The sequence below is a fragment of the Acomys minous genome (assembly GCF_964271855.1).
Source record: "Acomys minous genome assembly, chromosome: 16".
NCBI classification, from domain to species: domain Eukaryota; kingdom Metazoa; phylum Chordata; class Mammalia; order Rodentia; family Muridae; genus Acomys; species Acomys minous.
The window spans coordinates 25,931,385-25,952,907 of NC_140498.1; the positions used below are offsets into that span (position 1 = coordinate 25,931,385).

Genomic DNA, 21,523 nt, shown 5'->3' on the forward strand with positions numbered 1-21,523 from the left:
CCGCCACGGCCCCCCAGCGGTACCCACCTCTGCGCCGCTGTGTTGGCGTCCAGCACCCCGGCGCCCTGCATCCACGTCCGCACCGCGTTCATGCCGCTGCCCAGCGGCTCTTCCTTCATACTGCTTCCACTCCGTTGGATGCTTTCCTGGATCCCAAACATGAAAACAACCTTTTCTTGTGGAAAATCTCCTCCCCTTTGAAAATATTAAAAAAAAAAAAAAAAGCCAACCACAGATTTTTTTTTTTTGAGTCGATGAAACTCGCGCTACATCAAGGCGGGCTGAAAAGCAAATTTTTTTAAAAATGTAAACCTTCGCTCAAAACTGAACGATAACAAGAGGGGGGGCGAGGGGGCAAAAGAAAGGGAAAATCCAACGAAAAGACCAAAATTAAGAAAAAATAGAGATGTACGCTTGGCTGTTGGGGGTTGTTTGGTTGGTTGATTTTGAGTTTGGGTGCTTTTTTTTTTTTTTTTGCCTTTTTTTTTTTTTTTTGCTTTTTTTTTTTTCCTTTTTGTAGTAATCACAGGCCGTTGGAGAACAGAAGGGGCTGGAGTTTCCTTTTGTAGAGGTACCTTCACTTGAAGAAGCAGGAAGAAAAAAAAACCACCCTGATGACAATTTAAGAAACAATAGAGGCGACTCTCGAAGCCGGCTTGGCTACTTGAAGTGTCATTTTCCACAACCAGGCAAGTTTTTTTTCCCTCTCTCTCTCTCTTTTCCTCCTGCTCTCTCAACCAAAGATGTTTCTCTCCTTTCCGTGCGTGTAGCTGAGGACGTTGGTTGCAGTAGACAGATACACAGGAGAGGGGGGGGGGGGAGGGGAGAGAGAGGGAAAGAGGAAGGGGGGAAGAGATAGAAAAAGAGGAGAGGGAGAAAGAGAGGGTGGACCCTGCTGGATGGAGATTCTGTTTTCTCCTTGCTAAAATAGAAGTGATTTGCAGGCTCTCCCTGTGGAATCCAGTTTGACTCTCCCCAGAGCTAAACACAGGCACACTAACCCCAAAGGGAAGGAGGCGGGGCCCTCGCCGCTTGGCCACGCCCCTTCTTTGCATAACGTCATTCTTCCGCCTTACCGCAGCCAATCGCAGCTCTCGAGCTGGCTTGTCCGCGGAGCTAGGCTACACTCCCTCATTAACATCCTCCTCCCGGTAGCGCTAGGGAGCCGCCAAAGTTCCCGGCAAAGTGACGAGCTAGGGAGCACAGAGCACCGGCGTCTAGGCTGGCAAGGAGCGGGGCCGTGAGGAGCAAGAAAGAGGGCAGAGGGAAGGAGATGGAGGTATCCTTCTCAAGAATCTGGGCCGAGGAGGTCTGCACGGTGGCAGTCCCTAAAGCATCCCTTCTGCGCTCTTTGCGTGGTGGAGGCTTACAGAGTGCGTTCTTCCTTGGCAGACGCCTAGTCCTTTGCTCGGCTGTCCTGGGACTTCGGGAGCAAAAATGGAGGAAAAAGAACTGACCGGGCAGAAAAGGCAGGATATGCATGCCAAGTGCCCAGCTCTTCCCTCTGAAGCAAGGGTAGCGAGATGAAATTTGTGTGCGCGAGATCGATACTTGAGCCTCCCCCCCCTCCTCCCCCAAGGACACAGTCTCTGTCTCAGGAGCAGTAGAGGAGCCTAAAGCCCCAACAAATGAGACTTTAGTAGGTCTCCAGGGAGTGGGAGATCCAGGCTCTGTCCTCAGCCAGCTTCTGAAATGACGCTGGTTCTGGTGCTAACCTAGTCGCGGTTACTGTTGGGCTCTGTTCTTACTCGCTCCCTTCTCTCCAGCAGCCCCAAGCCACCCCCACTCCCGAGACATGGGAATGGGAAAAGGAACGGGTCTCTGAGGTTGTGCTAGGGTGAGACTCTTAAGTGTCTTCAGATTCGATCCCCAACCCTCTCTCCTGCTCCGCGAAGTAGTTTTATTTTTTTTCTTGCCAAAGCAACAAGGATATTTTCTTCTCTGTGTAGATGGTTATTTGACACACAGAGTTCTTTCTGTTAAAGGGGGAGGGGGCTTGAGCCAACTTCAGTCACAGTCATAGAGAGAGGGACGGGGAAAATAGAGAAGAGAGATGGGAGGGAGGGAAAGGGGAAAAAAGAGGAGGACGTGGAGAAGGTGGAAGAATATAAGGGGAGGAAAGAAAGAAAAGGAGGAAGAGGATAACTGGCCTTCCACCTCAGGCCTGTTGGCCTCTGTGTTGTGAGTGGGTAGGAAACAGGTGGACATTTATTGGCACTGTACCTGCCCCATCCTTTTTTTTTTTTTTTAAGGTTGCAACATTTAATAAGCTCGTGGCAAACTGTACCATTGCCCTCAGAGGACATCCCTGGGTGCAGCCAAGGCTGCTAAGGGACTCCTTAGGGAAACTTCTTTGTCCAAAATCCAGGTTCATTCCTTTTGCCTGGTCTTCCTTGGCCCTTCGGTTTAGAAAAGAATGCACTGAGGTCAGTGATGGAAAAGTACATGTTTCTGTTGCATGAAAGAAAGACAAGCAAGGATTATGCTTTGTGAGTCTGCCTGAGTGGGGAAGTGCAGCCCTTTCCTGGTGAAAGAGTGAGTGTTTCCCAGGCCTGCAGGTGAATGCACAGCCACTGGCTTTAGATACAACTTTATCTACTGTCTAGCTCAGAGTCTATTTATCTGAACCACACATGTGCTGGGACATTTCTTTCTGGTATCACAATTAATGCCATCTCCTCCAAGCCATCTCTGCAGAGATCATTTGATCTATCAGGATCCCCTAGCATATTCCAGAGTTTCTGTGTGTAATGATGAAACAAGTTATATGCCTATAGATGATTGAACCTTCTCTATCTCTGTAGAATTTAAATGCACAACTGAAGCTGGGCCCTATTAAACTTTCCCCAAAGCTCCAAGCTTTTGCTGATACCCCAGGCCCAGTGTCCTCTTAACTGAAGGAGTCCTGCAGAACCAGCCCCTTCCTAAGTTCAGAGGAAATCCTTCAAGATAAAGACATGAGAAAGCAAGTGCCACCCTCCTACAATGGGTCCCAGGGAGTCGGAGTTTAAGACTCAGGCCTCTTTCTCCTCAGCTGCCTGAGTCTCCACTTTCCTCTTCAGCAATCAAACCAAAGCATCTAAAGTTGTATGTTAGGGTAGATGTCCCAGTGATGGGGAGCACACAATCAGGAAAAGATCAGTGCCTGGAAAAGGAGAAAGGCAGTGATTAGAAACGTTGTGATTAGCAAGAGTTGCAGAGAACATAAATTTCTGGGAGTCATCTTCAAAGGACCCTTGCGTCAGTAAGCACATGAAACCCACTAGCCCCAAAGAGAAACTGGCACAGAGAAGATCTTTAGCACCTCAGTTCTCCAGAAACTAAATACAAAGGAAGCAACTTTCTCATCCATCCACCAAGCCAGAGAAGAAGGAGGAGGAGGAAGAGGAGGAGGAGGAGGCAAAGAGAGGGGCATCACTGGTTCCCTTTGGCAGGACAGGCAGCAGGCACCTCACCTAGGATGGTGGCCATATTTGTCTTTCATTATGGAGGCTGCGTTTGCAGGTTTTCATCTGGGTGTCTGGCACTTTTAACGTGGCTGTTGCATCCAGTAATAAATGTTTAGTACAAGGAGGCTAGAGAGAAAGTGGAAAAGGGAGAGGATGATAGAAAACTGAGACCAACACCCAGGATCCTAGAGGAGAGAGAGAGAGAGAGAGAGAGAGAGAGAGAGAGAGAGAGAGAGAGAGAGAGAGAGTGAGTTCACATTGAGGGAGAGGCATATTTGTTGAACGTATTTCCAGGCCTTGTTCACATCTGCAGGATCAGAGCTTCTGGCATTGGTACTTAGGAATCTATATGTAAAGACATTTAGTAATTCTTGACTTCTCTCACCTCTGAGAGAAAAACAAACAAACAAAAACAAAGGAGAATGGGAAGGAGGGAGGGAGGGAGGGAAAATTATGCAAGAAGAGAGCACAGTCGGTTTGTGAGGAAGGAGCCACTGCAAAGGAATACGTTTGTTCTGGAATGCCATTGAACTTCTGGAAGTTTCTTCAGTGGTCTGGGGGTCATGAACAGACACTCAGAGGGTCCACACTGCCAGGCAGAGCTCCTCAGTTTCTAGGGTCGCTCAGTGGTGGGGGAAGTTGAGGCTAGCGCACCAGAAGCCAACCCCACCCCCCAACCCCTCCCAGGCGTGCCCTTAAAGCCCCGACTTCTGGCACCCAGGCCCCTCCCAAACTTCTGTAAATTCAGACCCCCCCTCCTCTCATGGCGCGCATCAAATGACGCGATAACTTCTAGGGGCTCGAATTAGAAATATGCTCCCCAGTTTGCCCTTCAGTAAAAAAGAAAGACCCCTTGAATTCTGTGGAACTAGGGGCAGAGGGACTGTCCCAAGAACAGAGGGGATGGCTTTTGCTTGTCTGCCCCCAGGAGGCCAGGCTTGGGACTTGTCCCGAAGTGTGCTCTACTTTCCTCCTCTTGTGGACCCCCCACCCCCAGATCCAACAGTCCTTGGAAATACCCCATCACTTTCTTTAGCTTCCTTTCCAGAGGCAGTTGTGACCCCAGTGGGAGGAAAAGCTTTTCTTTCGGTGCTAGGAGGAACTGGAAATTCGGGGGGCGGGTGAGGGGGAGAGCCAAGCCTGCAAGGCTTAAAGGCCCTCTGCCTACTGCGTGCTCTTTGGGGGTCGCAGGGCCCCTAGGCCTTTGGGATGTGTGACAGGGACCTACAGAAGCCAAGGTACTATCAGAGGAACCCGGCAGAATTTGTAGCCACCTTGAGCCCTGGGAAATCGGGGTGCAAGCAGACAAGGGAGACGGAAAGACACCATGGACACGGGTGGGAGCTACCTAGGACTGAGATCTACTCGCCCACTAAACCCTCGTCTGTCCCCGGGTGGCATCCACCCACCGCTGTGGGGAGCGTGGGAGCCGCAGGCCAGAGCGCCACCGGAAATCCGGACTCTGATCCCGGCTTGCGACCTCGCGGTTCTCTGGAAAAGTCCCCCCTTTGCTCATCCAGTCCCGTTCCCCAGGATAACCCTTCTCTTCTTGGAATCAGCTAGAAAACTCAAGAAGAGAGTGACAGTTACTCACTGGAGGCATAGGCCAAATAAACAATCTCTTAGGTTCTGTCGCACCAGGGACCAGGAGTCTCGAGGTTCCACAAAACTGTTCCCTCTTGGATAACACATCCCCCCCCAACACACACACACACACACACACACACACACACACGCACGCACGCACGCACGCACGCACTCACTCACACAAACGCACCCGCGCATCGTCCCAGACAGTAAATAGATCTCATTTGTTGCTGGTTTACTGAGCATGAAATTACTTCATTTCAACCACAGTCCACTCCCATTGCACAGGTGAAGAAACTGAGGGTTTATAAGAGAGGAGTATAATACCTTGTCCCCCAACACACCTCTAATTAAGTTATAAGGTCATTGTCACCAGGTCCTGTGCTATTAATCTTGCAGCCAAACCTCCACCGGGCAGAAGCATCAACCATCTACCCACCTCCACCCCACAAACGCGCGGGTACATCCTGGGTTGCACAAAGAGGGGTGAGAAAAGAGAGAGGGCACATGTCACATGTCGCTGTAAGGGCAAACCGAACCGGAGCGGGAAGAGAATTTGGGAAAATCCTACCGAATATTTTAAAACATGTTTGCGCTCTAATGTAAGTGGGTGCTTCTCTCCCAGCCCTACCCAGACAACCCTCCGCAGGGATGTACCGACACCGATCCTAGCTGTGTCTTTCTCTCCCTGTCCCAGCTGAGATCTAAGTTCTGGCAAGCTTGCCTAATGAAAACACGCTTAAGTGCAGGACTTTGCCGTGATGTCCGATGTCCGCGATCCCCACTACAGGACAGAAGTCTAAGCATATGTTTTAAAGGGAGGGGGGCGGTGGGGAGGGTGTCGGGGATGACTCTGTCTGGGCCAGAGCACAGATAGCTAAAACCGCAGGTAATTCTGAGTTGGGACAAAAGAGCTGGTGGAGTTCCAGAAAAAGAACTCTAGTCTGGTGCTGCCTTGGATGGAGCCCGACTGGTACCCACCTTAAGAATTTTACCTAAGAGACTAGGTAAAGAGCCGACTTTCTCCGCACTGGGGCGCAGGCAGGGGATGGGTAGTGGGAGGGGGGTCGTCCAAGGGTGTTAAAAGGGAGCTCTTCAGCAGTTTATAAATTAACATTGCACAAACTGAGATGGAATTTTAAAAGGGGGGAGTTATAAAGATTTAAAGAGAGAAATGGGTCTGTTTCCTTAAAGAAATTTTGAAAAGAAAATAAAAGTGCATTCAGAAGGTGAGATCAAGATAATCAAGTGACAAAAAAGTTTGTCCGCTCTGTCCTTGGCAGCTTTCTGGGTATTGGCGCGGCGCGCTGTGCGCTTCCTGGCACTCACTGCCACTTTTGTTTAAGATGCTGGTGGCGTGAATGTACGTACAGGTTTCTGTCAGCTCAGCGACCCACCGCTGCGTGTTTGCGGGCCTGTACTGTGCACGTAGGTCCTGAGAAGCTAAGGTACACTTTTGGCTCCGTGTGAGCGCCTGTGCTTGACTGCGGTGCCACGGGAGTGAGAGCAGGTGCGCCTCTATCAGGAGTGTGCATTAGCGTTTTGTGTAAACCTATTTTGTGTGAGTATGGTGCCTGCAAGTACAGAAGTACTTGTGTACAAAGCAAGATCACACACATGTGTATGAGCCTGCACTCACACGTGGTTCATGTGTGTGCACGTGTGTGTGTGTGTGTGTGTGTGTGTGTGTGTGTGTGTGTGTGATGCAGCAAGGGCATCCTAAAAATCTAAGTCCAGCTAGGGGAAAGCAGCAGGCAAGGTGGAAACCTAGGTGTCAAAGGCAGCGGTGACGCTGTAGGTCCCTTGGCATTACAGATGGGAGGGAGCTTGCTGGATGAGTGCAGGGCTTGGCCACAGGCCGCGGGGTGAGCGCCCAGCTCAGCTCCCTGCAGACCAGGTGTAATTTCCAGCCACAAATTACGCAAACTGAGAGCGCAAAGGTCCCTGCTGGACAGTTCCGCGCTCTTAATGGTTCCTCGCGGACAGTTTCTGATTATTGATGCGGCGTCCAAAAAGAGACCGCTTCCGGGAGATTTGCTTGTGTGTTCATTCCCTTTATCGCTGTTGATTCGCTTGGCTGCCACAAAGACCCAGCCAAACCTACCAACAGGACCCTCCCCAAGACGATCTGAGTTGATCCCAGCCCACAGGCTACTTGCAGGCCAGTATTGTCTTTAAGGTGGAGTCACAGCGCCACCTTGCGATCTTACGGCTCCCTCGCCGCACTGCCGCTCGAGAGGGAGACTGCAGGTCGCAGCCTATAAACTCCCAGTACTGGTTCCTGTTGACATTCGCCACTTCTTTACTTGACTGATAAGTTCTCCATCTTCCCAGGCACACCTGGAACACCTCTGGACTATCTACCCGCCACGGTTCAATCTCTAAGGTTGCCTAAATGAACCTTTCCCTCCAAGGCAGCCTATGGGTGCCTTTCCACGGTTTCCCCTAAGGCTCATTTCACACTACCATAAATACAGTCTCTCTCCCCTTCCCATGAAAGAACTCCACAGTCGTATTGAAGAGTGTTTTTTTTACGACATCAACCCAATCTGCAGCGAATTGACAATGTGTAAGAGAGTTTCTGATACAATGTACTATACTAAGCTTAAGACACTCTTACTCCATCTTCCCAGCAAAGCCAGTGTTTGGGGTCGGGAGAGCATCCAGCCAATGTCACCTTGCAAAGCTGATCCCAGGTCAGTCTATCTGATACCAGAACACTTCTTTAGCTTCTGTGTCTTGCAGACCCTGTCATCTCTATGTATATGACCAAACAAGGCTCAGAGTGGGCACGCATGCTCATGTAAACCCCATTTCCCCAAGTAACTGAGCCAGAAAGAGAACTGCTGTTATCGATCAGTTTGACTGGCATACCAACACAAGGATTGATCACAAGCTCTCTACTAAGGGACTCTAGCCAAGCCAGGCATCCCTTCTCCATTTCCTTATTCTTCTGTTAAATATATTTTACCATTTACATTTATCTTATGTGAATGGGTGTTTGGCCTGCATGTATGTATGTATGTATGTATGTATGTATGTATGTATGTATGTTTACCATATCCATGCCTCCTGCCACTAAAGGCAGATACCCTGCAACTGGAGTTACTGCCATGTGGGTGCTTGCAAGAGCAGCAAGTGCTTTTAACCAGTGAGCCACCTCTCCAGGCCCCTCAACCCGCTTATTCTTAAAGGTAGGGTTACTGTAAGGGACAAATGAGAGAAGTGAATATATGATATTCACATGATACAGTGATCCAAACTCCGCCCAGCACTTCATCATAGCTCAGCAATGTAGTTAGTGATAGTCACAAGCTAACATATGAAACAAAAGGAATCTACCTCCGTACATGGAGCTGATTGTGCCTACATATGAAATTACCTCGTGGCTATATCTTCACTGTAGTCTTGGACATGAATTGTGTGACGGGATGGCTATTTTACTGTGGTGGCTTGAGGGTTTATGTTAACCCTGATATGTTAAAAACATTTAAGGGGTGGAGAGTGGAGAGATGTAAGTAAATAGTAAATCAGAGGGCTTTGCCTCCTGCCCTTTCCTCCTCTGTAGACTTTTGCAAAGACAGATTTAAAGAGTGACTATAAACATCTTTCTTACTCTGGAAAGTACAAAATTCTATTTCTTAAAACATGAGGGGAGATTTTCACAACCAGTCTGAGGGTTTCTCCCACTCACACACACACAAAAAAAGGCATTGGTGCAACTAACACATTAAAGCTTTGAAATTAAGCTATGCAAAAGTGTGTATGCACATGGATGCACCCAAATAAGAGAAACAAATTAGGACTGTTGGAACATAGTCCAGACCTTCAGACATTTCTCTAAAAGACTGTATTTTAAAAGTTCAGTATCTCTTTCCAGAATAACTCATTACAGAATTGCTCCTGTAATTTGGGTGAAAATGAACTTTCTATCTTGCTCGGGTTAGAACCTCCATACTCTGGGTAGAAAAATGAATAATACCATGTGTAATTCCCCCTCAGAGAAGTGAGGCAGAAAAATCCACAAGAGATAGAAATGTGCTGGCCCATTCTGCTGGCCCATGATCCTTTTCTAGAAACCCCACTGTGGGCTGAATTCATACTTGTGTCTTGTCTCATTTGATGCTCTTGTCTGGAGAGGAAGAGATGTGGGGAGCTTTACCTGCATTGAAGTAACACGTGCAGGGGTTTAGCTGTATGGCTGATGAGATTTCATTATCCTTGAGTGGGGACTTGCCTCATACTGATGATGTGACCCACTGACTTTTTGAAAACTTAGGGTCTGGGATGGAGAGATGGCTCAGACATTAAGAGCACTGGCTGTTCTTCCAAAAGTCGTGAGATCAATTCCCAGCACCCACATGGTGGCTCACCACCATCTCTAATGAGATCTGGTGCCCTCTTCTGGCGTACATGCAGGCAAAACACTATGTGTATCTATGATAAATAAATAAAATATCTTTTTTAAAAAAGAAAAGAAAACTTGGAATCTATTCTATTTCTTCCTCCTCCTCTTCCCTATTCACTTCCCCTTCCTTTTCCTCCTGATGTTCCTCCTGTTGCACTTCTTCTTCCTCACTATGGAAGTCATTAAGTGTTGCCACCAAAATTCTGGGTCTTTGTCTTCTTGCAGAAAACTTCTTCCAAAATTTCCAGGTTGTGATATTCTGTGTCTTCTGCATATAGAGAAGCTCTGATCTGCCACGGCAAATGTAGACTTAGCAGACACAGCATGTCACTCACGGGCATAAGCAAGAAGAGCTAGTGTGCAGCTCACCAAGTTCCCTTCCCTAGACACAGGACCACAGTGACCTATCACTCTTTGTAAAGCCAGTGTGTAGTGGAGTCCCCGTACTCTTAGGGGCATTTAGCATGAGTGGGAAATTACCCTGGCGCTATAAAGCACAGAGAATTCTGTGACCAGAGTGTAGCCTAGCTTTCTTGACTAAAGCACTTAAGAAAGTAACATCTACTCTGGGTGACAATAAGAAAAGTCTTCCCCTGAGTTGAAAAAGAAGGTGGATAACAAGAATAGATTAATAAAAAAAATTTTAAAAAAAAAAGAAAGTACTTAAAAAAAAGAAAAGAAAAAGAAGGTGGGCTTCTCCTCCCAATGAAAAGAATAACCAGAAATATGAATGTCATTGTTTTAGTCAAGTCATTAATGGGGTTTGCAACATGATTTGGAGAATCTTGAAAAGAGGAAAAGAAATGAATTGTAGACGTCATTAAAAAAGAACCTCAAAATTCTTGCGAGAGCCCCACAGGACTTTCCAAGAGCATTTTGCTCACTTGCAGACACACTGTGAAGTAAGGTTCCTTAAAGTCTGACTGGAAAGCCCTCTCTTAGCAGTTCCACTGGGGAATAAAGAAACATTTTTAGGTGCTTTAAAGGCGGCTCAACTATTAAGATTGCTTGCATGCTGCTCTTGCAGAGGACCAGAGTTGAGTTCTCAGCACCCACATTGAGCTGCTCACAACCATCACCTGTCACTCCAGCATCAGGGGATCTGTCATCCTCTTCTGGCCTCCATGAGTACCTGCATGCATGTGGCAGATCTCACAGAGACACATGTGCTTATACATAAATAAAAATAGCAAATATTTGTTTTAAAAAGGAACATTTCTTTCCTCATTACATTCACTTTTATAATCTCAAGTTGACAAGAGTAAAAAACACTTGGCCAATTAACTCTTTAAAAAACATCAGATGTGGCAAGTTAACTTTTCTAGAACTTAGTTCCTCATCCCACGCTATGGACTGAATGTTTATTTCCACCCGCCAAATCATATGTTGAAACCATGGTACTGTGGCCTCCCATATGCTGGTACTGCCTGCCAAACAATAGCAAACACACCGTGAGAAGGTGGCCATTGGCAGGACAGGAAGAGGGAGGGGGAGGGACCAAGTCTGAGACTCACCAGCCATGACTGAGCAGCAAGCTCAACCATAACCCTAGAACCACAGCAGAAACTAACCAGTGTGGCATTGATCGCAGGCTCCTAAACTTCCAACCTGTGAGGACTAAATGTCTGTTGGTGGAAGCATCCAGTCTGTGCTGTTTTGTGATAGCAGTTTGTGCAGACTACAACATCTAGAAAAATTAAAAACAATTAGACCAGATGGTCTGCAGGAAAAGACCCCTCTTTAGCAAGAAGCCGTTGGAGGTATTTGAGTGACAGCATTTTCAGGAATGGCACCTACAGGAAAATCTTCCTGAGTTTCCAACCCCGTTTTTTTAAAAGAGCATTTTGTATTTTCTCATACTGGCCCTGCATTGATGGCTTCCTGGATAAGCGAGTGTCTCTTTTCTCCAGCCTCAGATTAGTTTAAGTGTGGGGCTCTGTTAGAAAGCTGGAGAGGATGGATTTGAAGCATGGAAAAGGCTTTGTTAGCGTCCAGCTTCTACACCGAGTATATTTAAAGATTCTTTTCAGCTTTTCATGAGCTGCACATCTAAGGAAATTTCCAGGGAACTTTGTGAGAAATATCAGCTTTGTGACAAATGCCCTGGATAAAGCCACTGAGATTTGCTCTTCATCTTTGGAATAGCACAGCTGATTGCCAACAATATGGACTCTTTTCATTCGGTAATAATGGAAACCGGGCAGAGAGTTGTAATTGCCTCGACACCTGTCAACAGAGGAAGAAGTAAGGTGAAGCTTCGCCTGAACACATGGCTGATGAGCCTCTGTTTGCCACAGCTGCCTGTGAAGCTAAGAAAGCTGCTGGCACCTTCATATGTAGCGTAGCGTGCCATGGGTGGGGTTGGTGGCACACACCTTTAATCTCAGTACTGGAAAGGCAAAGGCAGGAGCATTTCTGAGTTTGAGGCCAGCCTGGTCTACATGGTGAGTTCCAGGCCAGCCAAGGCTACATAAGGAGACTATATCTCAAATTTTTAAAAAAGGAAGGAAGGAAAGAAGGGAAGGAGGGAGGGAGGGAGGGAGGAACTTACCAACTCTATGGAGCACTTCTGTATAGGCAGATGTGTGATGTTTCTGTTGCTTTCACTTCACTCTCCTGGGTGTGCTAGAAGATGACACGATTGTCCTTGAAATTTGATGCAGCCACCGTACTTATTTGATACACAACATCCAGTGAGAGATAAGAGGACCCTCAGATCAGTCCTTCCGTAAGCGGAGGTGGATGCATCAGTTTGGTTTCTGCTGGGATGAGCTCCTGACCTCCAACATATGTGGTGGGTTGAAGGTCATCAAGCGCTGAAACCACTGAGAACGGACCTGCTTGCGGATGCAGCTCACACCAGCCTGGGCCGGCTGCTACAGCCTCCTAGTTCAAATGCAAGTCTTTTGTAGACGAAAACTACCTCTGTTGGGCAGACATTTAAACTTAAATATAGACGGATACCTTTTAAGAAAAAATTCTGTTAGTCAATTTATTTGTATGCTGATTCTTTTAATTGATTATTTGTTGTATGAGCACCTATGCCTACCTTGCTGTGCTGTTATAACTAGCTGGCTGTGCTCGCCTTGCAATGATGCCTTTGTTTCAGGAGGAACTAACTTACAATGCTTACGTTCTCTGTTCCTGTAACCCAGCCCATTTTGCCCACCAAATCTTCCATTTGGAAACCCTTTACCCCTGAGCTATAAAAGCCTTCCTTACTTCCAATGCTGAATTCTTGAACCCTGCCTTAGTGGGAAGCAGCCTGCATACATGAATTGAGAGAAAGATGGAGAGAGAGAGAGAGAGAGAGAGAGAGAGAGAGAGAGAGAGAGAGAGACCAATTTGGCCATGATGATTTGGGTCAGATGTGTTTCTCCTCTCATTTTTAGGATTAGCATTAAGACTATGAATAAATTCTTATATAACTAATGAACGACCATGGAGGCTGAGCGTGGTGGTCCGTGTCTGAAATCCCAGCACTCAGGAGGCAGAAGCAGAGGCAGGCAGGTTTCTAGAATGTGAAGACAAGCTACGTCTACATAGGAAGTTCGAGCTGGGTCTACCAATGATACACCACCTCAAAAGTAAAATAAAATAAAATAAATACAAAAAAATCATGGAAAACCAGACTCTAAAGTAAATTACAAAGCAAAACCCCCACAAAATTAAAAATTTTAAAGCAAACAACAAAATGTGTTTGATATCATGTTATTTTGTGGAAACAAAATTGCCACCACCAAAATGTCAACATAGTTCCGATTTCAATTAAATGTGTTCCTTGGGGTGTGGATTGTTTATATAACATGTCTTCCGTAATGGCCCATTTTTCTACTACTTTTTTTTTGAACTACCACAAAAATCTTCCTTAATTCATGTTGCATAGGAAAAGCTTAAAGGGATCATTTCAGCATAAAAACTATAACAGTTATAGATCACTGGTGGCACTGATAAGTGCATGATAAAATTTGAGCTCAAAAATTCTGTGCTAATTTCAGTTTTAAACTAAGGACCTAGATGAGGTAGCTACGTTTAACTTCTAAAGATTATGACTGAAATGAAAGTACTGTTTCAAAATTCTTATTCAGCCAGGGGCTGAGTATGTAACTCCGAGGCAGTAGAGTGCTGCCTAGCATACCCCAAAGCCCTAAGCTGGATCCCCAGCACCAAAATCAAACAAGAAAACAACCAACCACTTAGGAACATCCCACTATCAAAATATATTTTGGATAGCACTGAAGTATACAGTTACAAACATTAAAAACCAGTAAATGTTACCTATATTTTATCTCTATCAAAAAAAATTTTCGGGGGACTGAAAGCATTTAAAAGCATTTATTGCACATACAGAGGCTCCTAGTTTGGTTCATAGCACCCACATGGGGTAGCTTACAGCTGCCTTTAACTACAGCTCCAGAGAAATCTAATACCTCTGGACTGCAGGCACCTGCACACAGATGCATATACCCACACACTAGAATTAAAAATAAAAATTTCCTATATATAAATATATGTATATATGTGACTTATATATATATATTATATAACATATTAATATATATAATATATATAAGTCACACACACGTACCCTGTACCTTCTCCCAGCCAAGCTTGTAATCCTAGCCACTCTGGGAGCTAAAGGAGGAGGAGGAACAGGAGGAGAAAGAGGAAGAGCAGGAGGAACAGGAAGAGGAGGAAAGGAAGAGGAGGAAAAGGAGGAGGAGGAAGAAGATTGAAAGTTTAAGGCCTGCCGGCCTATGGAGTAAGTTTTAAACTAGCCTGAGTGGTTTAGTGAAACCAAGTCTTAGAAACAAAAACAAACAACAAATGTAAAAGGGCCTGGGATCTAGCTCAATGGTAGAGGTGCTTTAGCACTAGCTAGGCTGTAGGTTCAATCCCTAATAACTCTCAACTCCAAATAAAAATTCAGAAAGAACTACCAGGACACCTGAGATGACCTTCCTACTGTTCTGAAGTGCATAGCCTTTCTGAACCTCAAGTATCTCATGGAAAAGCATACTGAGGGGATGGGTGCAGGCTCACTGCAGTGTTGTTCTGTGGAGAATGGCTAAGCACTTTCTTTCTGGACCACAGCTAGCCAGAATTTCCTAGCAGCCCTTGATGAAAGCCACTGCCAGATAGATGTAGTCCATAAATCCTCCCACACAATCTTCAATCTGTTCGCTCCCCCTTATGCGGCTTAGTCAGAAGTTCCACATTGGTTTCCGGGCTCCGTGTTATATGGGCAAGCTGCTCCCTGGAATAGAAAACCCACTGTAAGGTCAGTCAGTTTTGGAATTGGCTCAGCTACAAGAGTCATACTCATGACCTGTCTCCTGTCAACCTGATGCTACCACCATTGTAGACTGGTATAGTCTACCCCAAATTTCTGCTTAGGGACTCTGAAACCAAGAAAGGTTAAAGAGCTTGCCTGAGCCCTAGGTGCCATTGCTACCCAAAGGTAGATTATAAGATCTCTAGAGTCTTACCCATTTTCCCTATTTGAAACCTGTTTGTTTGGGGAACAATTGACCTCACCAGAGCGAGTTTCACATTTTCCCATTACAAAAGGAAAATGAGAAAAAATATGTCCTAGATACCACAGAGAAAAATGCTTCCTTGTGTTAATTGCCTTTCTATTTCAATCGAGGAAGGCATTTAATTATTCCTGAACTACATTCAAAACTCTCTATCTCTCAAGAATATCCTGCTCCCTAGGTGAGTTAACAGAGCCTGTGCATACCGCTTCTAAGGACTGAACAGTTACGTCCGGCATTTGTCGAGTGCTTTGTGTGTGCCGTTGACTGTTCTAACATTCTGTCTGTACTGGCGCCGTCTACTCCTCACAGCAGGAATATGACATGGACAGTATTGTTATTGCCCTCTAACAGAGGAGGAAACTGAGGCACAGTTTCTCTTCACGATCCTACAACCAGGCAGAGGCACGGGCTCTCCTTTGTGACACCCATCGCTGAGTAAGCATGTACACAAACACCATGTGGGGGACCCATTCAAGAGAACCAAGTATGGCTGCTTTGGAGTCAGTCAAAGAGCTCACATTTCTGGAGACTGAGGGAGGGGTGTAGCAGCTAAAGGGATGACCAAGGGGTAGTGGTTAGCTGGCTTTTTACACATGGAAGGCAAGAAGGCCTTGCTGCTTAGCGCCACTGCCCTGTGGATATGTGCTCGGTCACCACCACATCATCATGGCTGTGAAAAGGGGAGAAGAAACAACCTTCCACGGCTCTGTATTTCCTGGCTATTACTGTTTCCTTACTCAGCTTTTTCAGACTAAAGTCCAATGGACCCGGTATCCCTACCCTCAGCTCACCTGACCTATGGAGAGTGGGTTGCCAAGAAGCCTTATGGGGAGGCTTGAAACCTAAACAATTGTTTCCTATACGTGCATGCCTATGTTAAAGTTAAATCCATTAATTAGACGCCATACGATATTGACAATAGCAATGATGGATTAGAACAAGTAACACTGTACTGAAGTTAAACTGCCAGCATCACTCGTCTTGCACTCTGGGGCCATGATTATGTAAAACAGGAGCCAGCTGAACACCAGCGTGGTGATGCTGTGACAGTCAGTTGGACAACTGAGGTGGTTGCTATGTGACTAAAGCGTGGATGGCACATAAGCATGGATATGAGGACAAAGGGGTGAGTCATGTCTAGCTCAAGAGGAGCAGGGTGGCACGGTGGCTGGTCTTACCACTCACAACACTGTGCAATTTAACACTCAGGGATTGTCTAGTTCTAAAAATTTCCATTGATTATTTTCAGCTGACCACAAGTAACTGAAACCATGGGAAGGAAAATTGTGGCTAACAGGGGACAATTCTAAAACTGAATGACAAGTGCTATACAAATAAAAGTGAATATCTTCTTGTGGGTGGGCTGGACCTTCAAAAACACCTTGCATGAAACACCATTAGGAGTCTTCAAATTGTTCACAAGTTCTTTAGAAACTTAACAATCAGCAAAGTGTAAGATATTTTATATATTCAAGCCACAGGGTTTTATAACTTAAGTTAGCAATATTGTATGTTTTGAGGTACCATTGGTTTTAATAGCATGATCATTCTTAAATCCTAGACACAAGAACGTTTACGGAATGAAGAAAGCAGAGAGCATGGGCATGAAACAAGCCTGATCAGAAACAATAATGATGCTTTCCGGACCCCCAAAGAGCCACTCAAAATACAGCATAGCCTCCATGGATGAAGAAATAAAAGACAAGGTCAGCAGGACCTTCTCGAAAAAGAAAACCCATCACAGTAGCAGATGGTGAAATGGGAACTAGAGAAGAGACCCAAGGTTCTAGCTTGGGGCCCCTTGTGTCTCTTTTTAATCCACAAGGCATAACATAAGCTTGAGTAGGTTGGTTATAGGGGATAGAATCTCTAAGGCACATCAATGTCCCAGGGCCGCCATAATAGTGTAACACAGGCACGGAAGCTTAGGAGACACATAGGTTCTCCCACCATTCTGGAGGCTAGAAAGCCAAACTCAAGGCATCAACAGAGCCATGTTCTCTCTTTTTTTGTTCTCAGGAAGATTTCCCTGTCCCCTCTAGTCTGTGGCAACCTGGAACAACTCCTGACTGTCCCATGAGTCTTCTCTTGTAAGAGGACTGGTTTATATTGGACTAGGTCACAACCTAATGACTTCATTTTCACCTGTTTACACCTACAATCTCATTGCCAAGTCAGCTATATTCACATGTACTGGATGAGGCATGGGAACCTACGTGTTTTGGAGGAAGGGAACACACTTCAACCCATAGCATAAAGTAACAACAAGTGAAATGATGAAACTAGGGCTGGGAGATGGCTCAGTTGACAAAGTACACAGTTGACTTGTTACACAATTGTGAGGACCAAGTCAGCTCCCCAGTGTCCACATAAAAGCTACATACACACATACATACACATCTCCATACACACACACACACACACACACACACACACACACACACACACGATAGAACTAGAGTGTGTCATTTCTAAACTAGTAAAGAAAAATATTCGAGTTAAAATAATATCAATCAAATCCTATCAAACATCAGTATTAAAAAGGATACTAGCAATTAGTCTTTATGAATGCAATTGGGATTTCCTAAATAGCATGTTAACAAACTGAAGTCACGATATATAAAAAGGACAATATGAATCAGTGTGGCAGTGAGCATCCAAGAAACCCCTCATGTTCCAGCAGCTGAGGCAAGAGGATCGCAAGTTTGACACCAGCTTGGGCTACATACACATGGCGACACTGTCTCCAAAAATCACATTTTTAAAAGGGACACGCCATGAGCGAGTAGACTTGATAGCTGATGGTGGTGTTGCTGTAACAATGATAGTGGAGTGACATAACTTTCAATATTTATGGAAGGATTTTAGGGTGTAGAGGAGTACACGTGCATGTGGGTGTGCATGGGTATGGGGGCCAGAGGTTCACATGGGATGTCATGGACCACATTATTCAAGAAGGAATCTCTCGCTGAAATTAGAACTTACCAACTAGTTAGCACAGTGGGAATCCTCATCCTCTCCTCCCTGCTCTGCGATTAGTGCTGTGTTTTCTGCTCTGTTTCCTATTAATAACGTAACATAGAAAAAACATCATCATCATCATCATCATCATCATCATCATCATCATCGTAGACTGAGTAAAAACAGTTGATGCAGAGTAACAGTGTACACGTCCCAGAGGTCTGGGGTAGGACAAATCTGTACTAAACACTTAGATCCATGGCCGGCACACAATAAGTACGGAGGAAGTGCTGTCTGCTAACACAAGAAACCCACACACATATACAAATTACATCCCAATAGCCAATCCGGAACCAGGATGTTGGCCTAGTTCACTTTCTACCGCTATGGTAAAATACTGACCAAAAGCAAAGTGGGAAGGAAAGGGTGTGCTTGGCTTCCACATCCTACCCACAGCCCATCACTGAGAGAAGTCAGAGCAGGAACTCTCGGAGGAGGTGAGACCTCAAGCAAAGGCCATGGAGGAGTGATGCTCACTGGCTTGCTCCCCATGGCTTCCTCAGCAAGCTTTCTTAAAGCACCCAGATTCACCTGCCCCAGGTAGCACCACCCACAGTGGGCTGGGCTGCCTACATCAATCATTAATCAAGAAAAAAAAATGCCTCACTGCCATGAACACGGGCCAATCTGATGGAGGGAATTCCTTCACGAAGGTTCCTTCTTCCCAGGTGACTCTAGTTTGGATCAAGTTGACAGAGGAAAAAAAAAAAAAAAAAAAAAAAAAGAACCAACACAAAGGTGCTCAGCTTCATCAGGCTTTAGGCAAATGCAGAATCAAACTACCCTCTGTATCTCCCCCCAAAAGCAAGAGCTTAAAAAATCTACACCACCAAATGCCTCCTGATCTGCAGAGGAGCTGCCATGTTCACCAAGTACAACCAGCGTGGGAAAGAGGTTGGCACCACCCACTCAGTTCTATACCTGGCATCCTAGGGGGGGTCCCACCTCAAGCATGCACACCACAGATACGGCCATTTCGCCTGTAAACGATGCAGATCTAAGCCCCTCTTGCCATAGTAAGTAATCTCATGAAAATATTGCTAAACCTTGACTTTTTAATATTTTGCCACAAATTTTTGTATCTGTTATTTCGTGAGGGAAATGCACATGTAGTTTTCTTTCACAACGAGCTCTCTGACTGGCCTTAAAAGGATGGTGTTGGGAGCCCCAGTGGGGGATTTCATACATAGCCCCTCTGGGAAAGAAATTATGGCAGAGTGACATTTCTTCTTTAAAATTTGATAGAATGTCCCAGCAAAGTCATCTATACCATTGTCTGTAAAAATGTTTTTAATTCAGTTAATTTTCTTCCTTCCTTCTTTCCTTTCTTTCTCCCCAATCTCTCCTCCTCTCCCCCCCTCCCCGCCTCTCCCATATGAGCTCACACTGTAACCTAGGCTGGGCTGAACTCATAATGATCCTCCTGCCTCAGCTTTTGGGTTCTGGGGTCACAGACATGTGCTACCATGCTTGGCTTCATTGTCTTTGCTTCTTTTGAAGGGTGTATTGGTGTTAAAATTGTGTGCTAAGCAGGCTTTCTTTCTCCTTAAAATATGTAGTAAACATCATATGTGGCGCCAAAGCCATTTTGAGTGTGCAATTCAGGAGGGCTTGGTACATCCACAGTGTCTTACAACCAATCTCCAGCATTTGCTTCGTCCAGCAAAACCAAAAGTTTCTTGCCACTGAACACCACCACTTCCACATTTCTCCCCATGCAGGCCTTTGTAATCACCATTCTACCCCCTGTAGAGGCTCTTAGTCTGCTGCTCTAGAGACTTCTTACACGTGTTGTCATACAGACAGCATCATACAGCATTCACCTTTTGGTAAGTGGCTTAATGTGCCCAAGGATCATCCACGTTGGCATATATTGTAAAGTGTTTTTTTAAGTTTAAATAATGTTCCTTTACTATACCTTTCAGTTTGTTTATCCACTCCTCAGTGGTCACCTGGGTTGTCCTACATTATGACAATTGTAAAAAAATGCTACTGTGAGCGCGGTGCCCAATGTCCTTCCTTCTTGTAGATTTATTATTCATTTGTTTCTTTTTCCTCTTCAGTTGATTATAGTAATCTGTGCCTTTCTGGAAGTGTGTCCCTTTAATGTAAATTCTCTAATAAACTGGCATAATGTTATTTCTGGGCATAGTGACACATACCTGTTATCTCAGCACTTGGGAGGCAAAGGCAGGTTGATCCCTGTGAGTTACAGCCCAGTATGGTCTCCATAGTGAGAACTTGTCTCATGCAACAACAAAATTACTTACAATCTTTAGTTTTTAGGGGGTTAGATAGCAAAGCTTTCATTTTTGTTGTTGTTTTGTTTTAATTACATGCACACATTTGTTTGTTTGTTTGTTTGTTTGAGGTGAGCAGGGAACTGTGGAAGAGGACAACTTATTTTCCTTCCGCCAGGTGTGTCCCAGGGAGCAAACTCAGGCTGTCACCGCTTAGCTGCAGGACCCTTTACCTGACTGAGCCAAGTCACTGGTCCTCATTCTGATTTGTTCCTGGTCTTAGTTCTTCATCTGGATTCTCAACCATTTAATTGCTTTGTCGATATTTTCAAAAGAATAACCTTCGGTTTTTAAGAACTTTCTCTATGGGATGGAAAGTGGATATTAGCCCAACATAGATGTCCTCTGAGAGACTCCACCCACTGAGAGATCAGGACAGATGCTGGGACTCATTGCTGGACTCCAGGTGGAGCACTGAAAGTGGTAAAGAAGAATAGGGGGGACAGAAGGACCCAGAAGGTTTAGGAGCCCTACAAGGAGACCATCAAGGCTGGCAGATCTGGACCCAGGGAGGGGCCTGCACAAACCGTTACACCAACCAAGAACAAGGCAGGCAGTGAACCTAGACCCCCTGTTCAGATCTAGCCAATGGACTGTTCATTCTCCTCAGTTGTGGGGAAAGCAGAGACTGCCTCTGACATGAACTCTGGTGCCCCGGACTTGACCACTTACTTCCCCTTGGTGAGGAGGCCCAGCCGCACACAGACGAAGGGGAAGCAGGCTATCAGGATGAGACCTGATAGGCTGTGGTGGGGGAGGAGGTCCCTGTGTCAGAGGTCTAGGGGAGGGGAAGAGGGCGGAAGAGGGGGGAGGGTGGGAATGGGAAGACACAAGCCAGGAGATAACAATCGGGATGTAATCTGTATAAATTATAATAAATTAAAAATAATAATAATGAAAGAAAGACTATTCCATTGATCTCTGCTGTAGTATTTTTTATTTGCCTCCTGACAATGGTGTCCTAAGTAAAAGCCTACTTATTTCATACCTTTCTTCTCTGAAAAAAGAAAAGGTAACCCTTGTTTGTACTTACTCCTGTGTCCTGTGGACCCTGACATGCTGCCATGTTCCTGTTGCTGCTGTTGGTCTCATTCAATTCAGAATGCAGCTTTGAATTTGCCCCTGAGATTTCTCCTTTGACTCATGGGTTATTCGGGGGTGGTATTTAATTTCAAAATGTTTGAGGTTTTCCCCAGAATCCTTTCTGTGGTGGACCCT

At 45.6% G+C, this 21,523-nt stretch overlaps 1 protein-coding gene and 1 long non-coding RNA gene across 8 annotated transcripts in view; one reads left to right on the plus strand and one right to left on the minus strand.

Moving 5' to 3' along the window:
- The window catches only part of EBF1 (EBF transcription factor 1), a 395,401-nt gene extending 394,416 nt beyond the window's left edge, over window positions 1-985 (minus strand). For all 4 annotated transcript variants that reach the window (XM_084763355.1, XM_084763354.1, XM_084763353.1 and 1 more), the window contains exon 1: window positions 28-985. In XM_084763355.1, the coding sequence (XP_084619481.1) occupies window positions 28-161 (134 nt within the window). In that variant the 5' untranslated portion in view covers window positions 162-985. The remainder of the gene's footprint in view (window positions 1-27) is intronic.
- LOC311586989 lies at window positions 550-21,086 on the plus strand. Of its 4 annotated transcripts, none has more exons than XR_014775722.1 (4): window positions 550-689; window positions 16,546-16,690; window positions 19,727-19,834; window positions 20,377-21,086. It is a non-coding gene; the product is annotated as an uncharacterized lncRNA (long non-coding RNA). The 4 variants fall into 4 exon arrangements; XR_014775723.1 differs by having other exon boundaries at window positions 20,385-21,086; XR_014775720.1 differs by lacking the exon at window positions 19,727-19,834 and having other exon boundaries at window positions 16,546-19,021.
- Window positions 21,087-21,523: the final 437 nt, after the last annotated feature.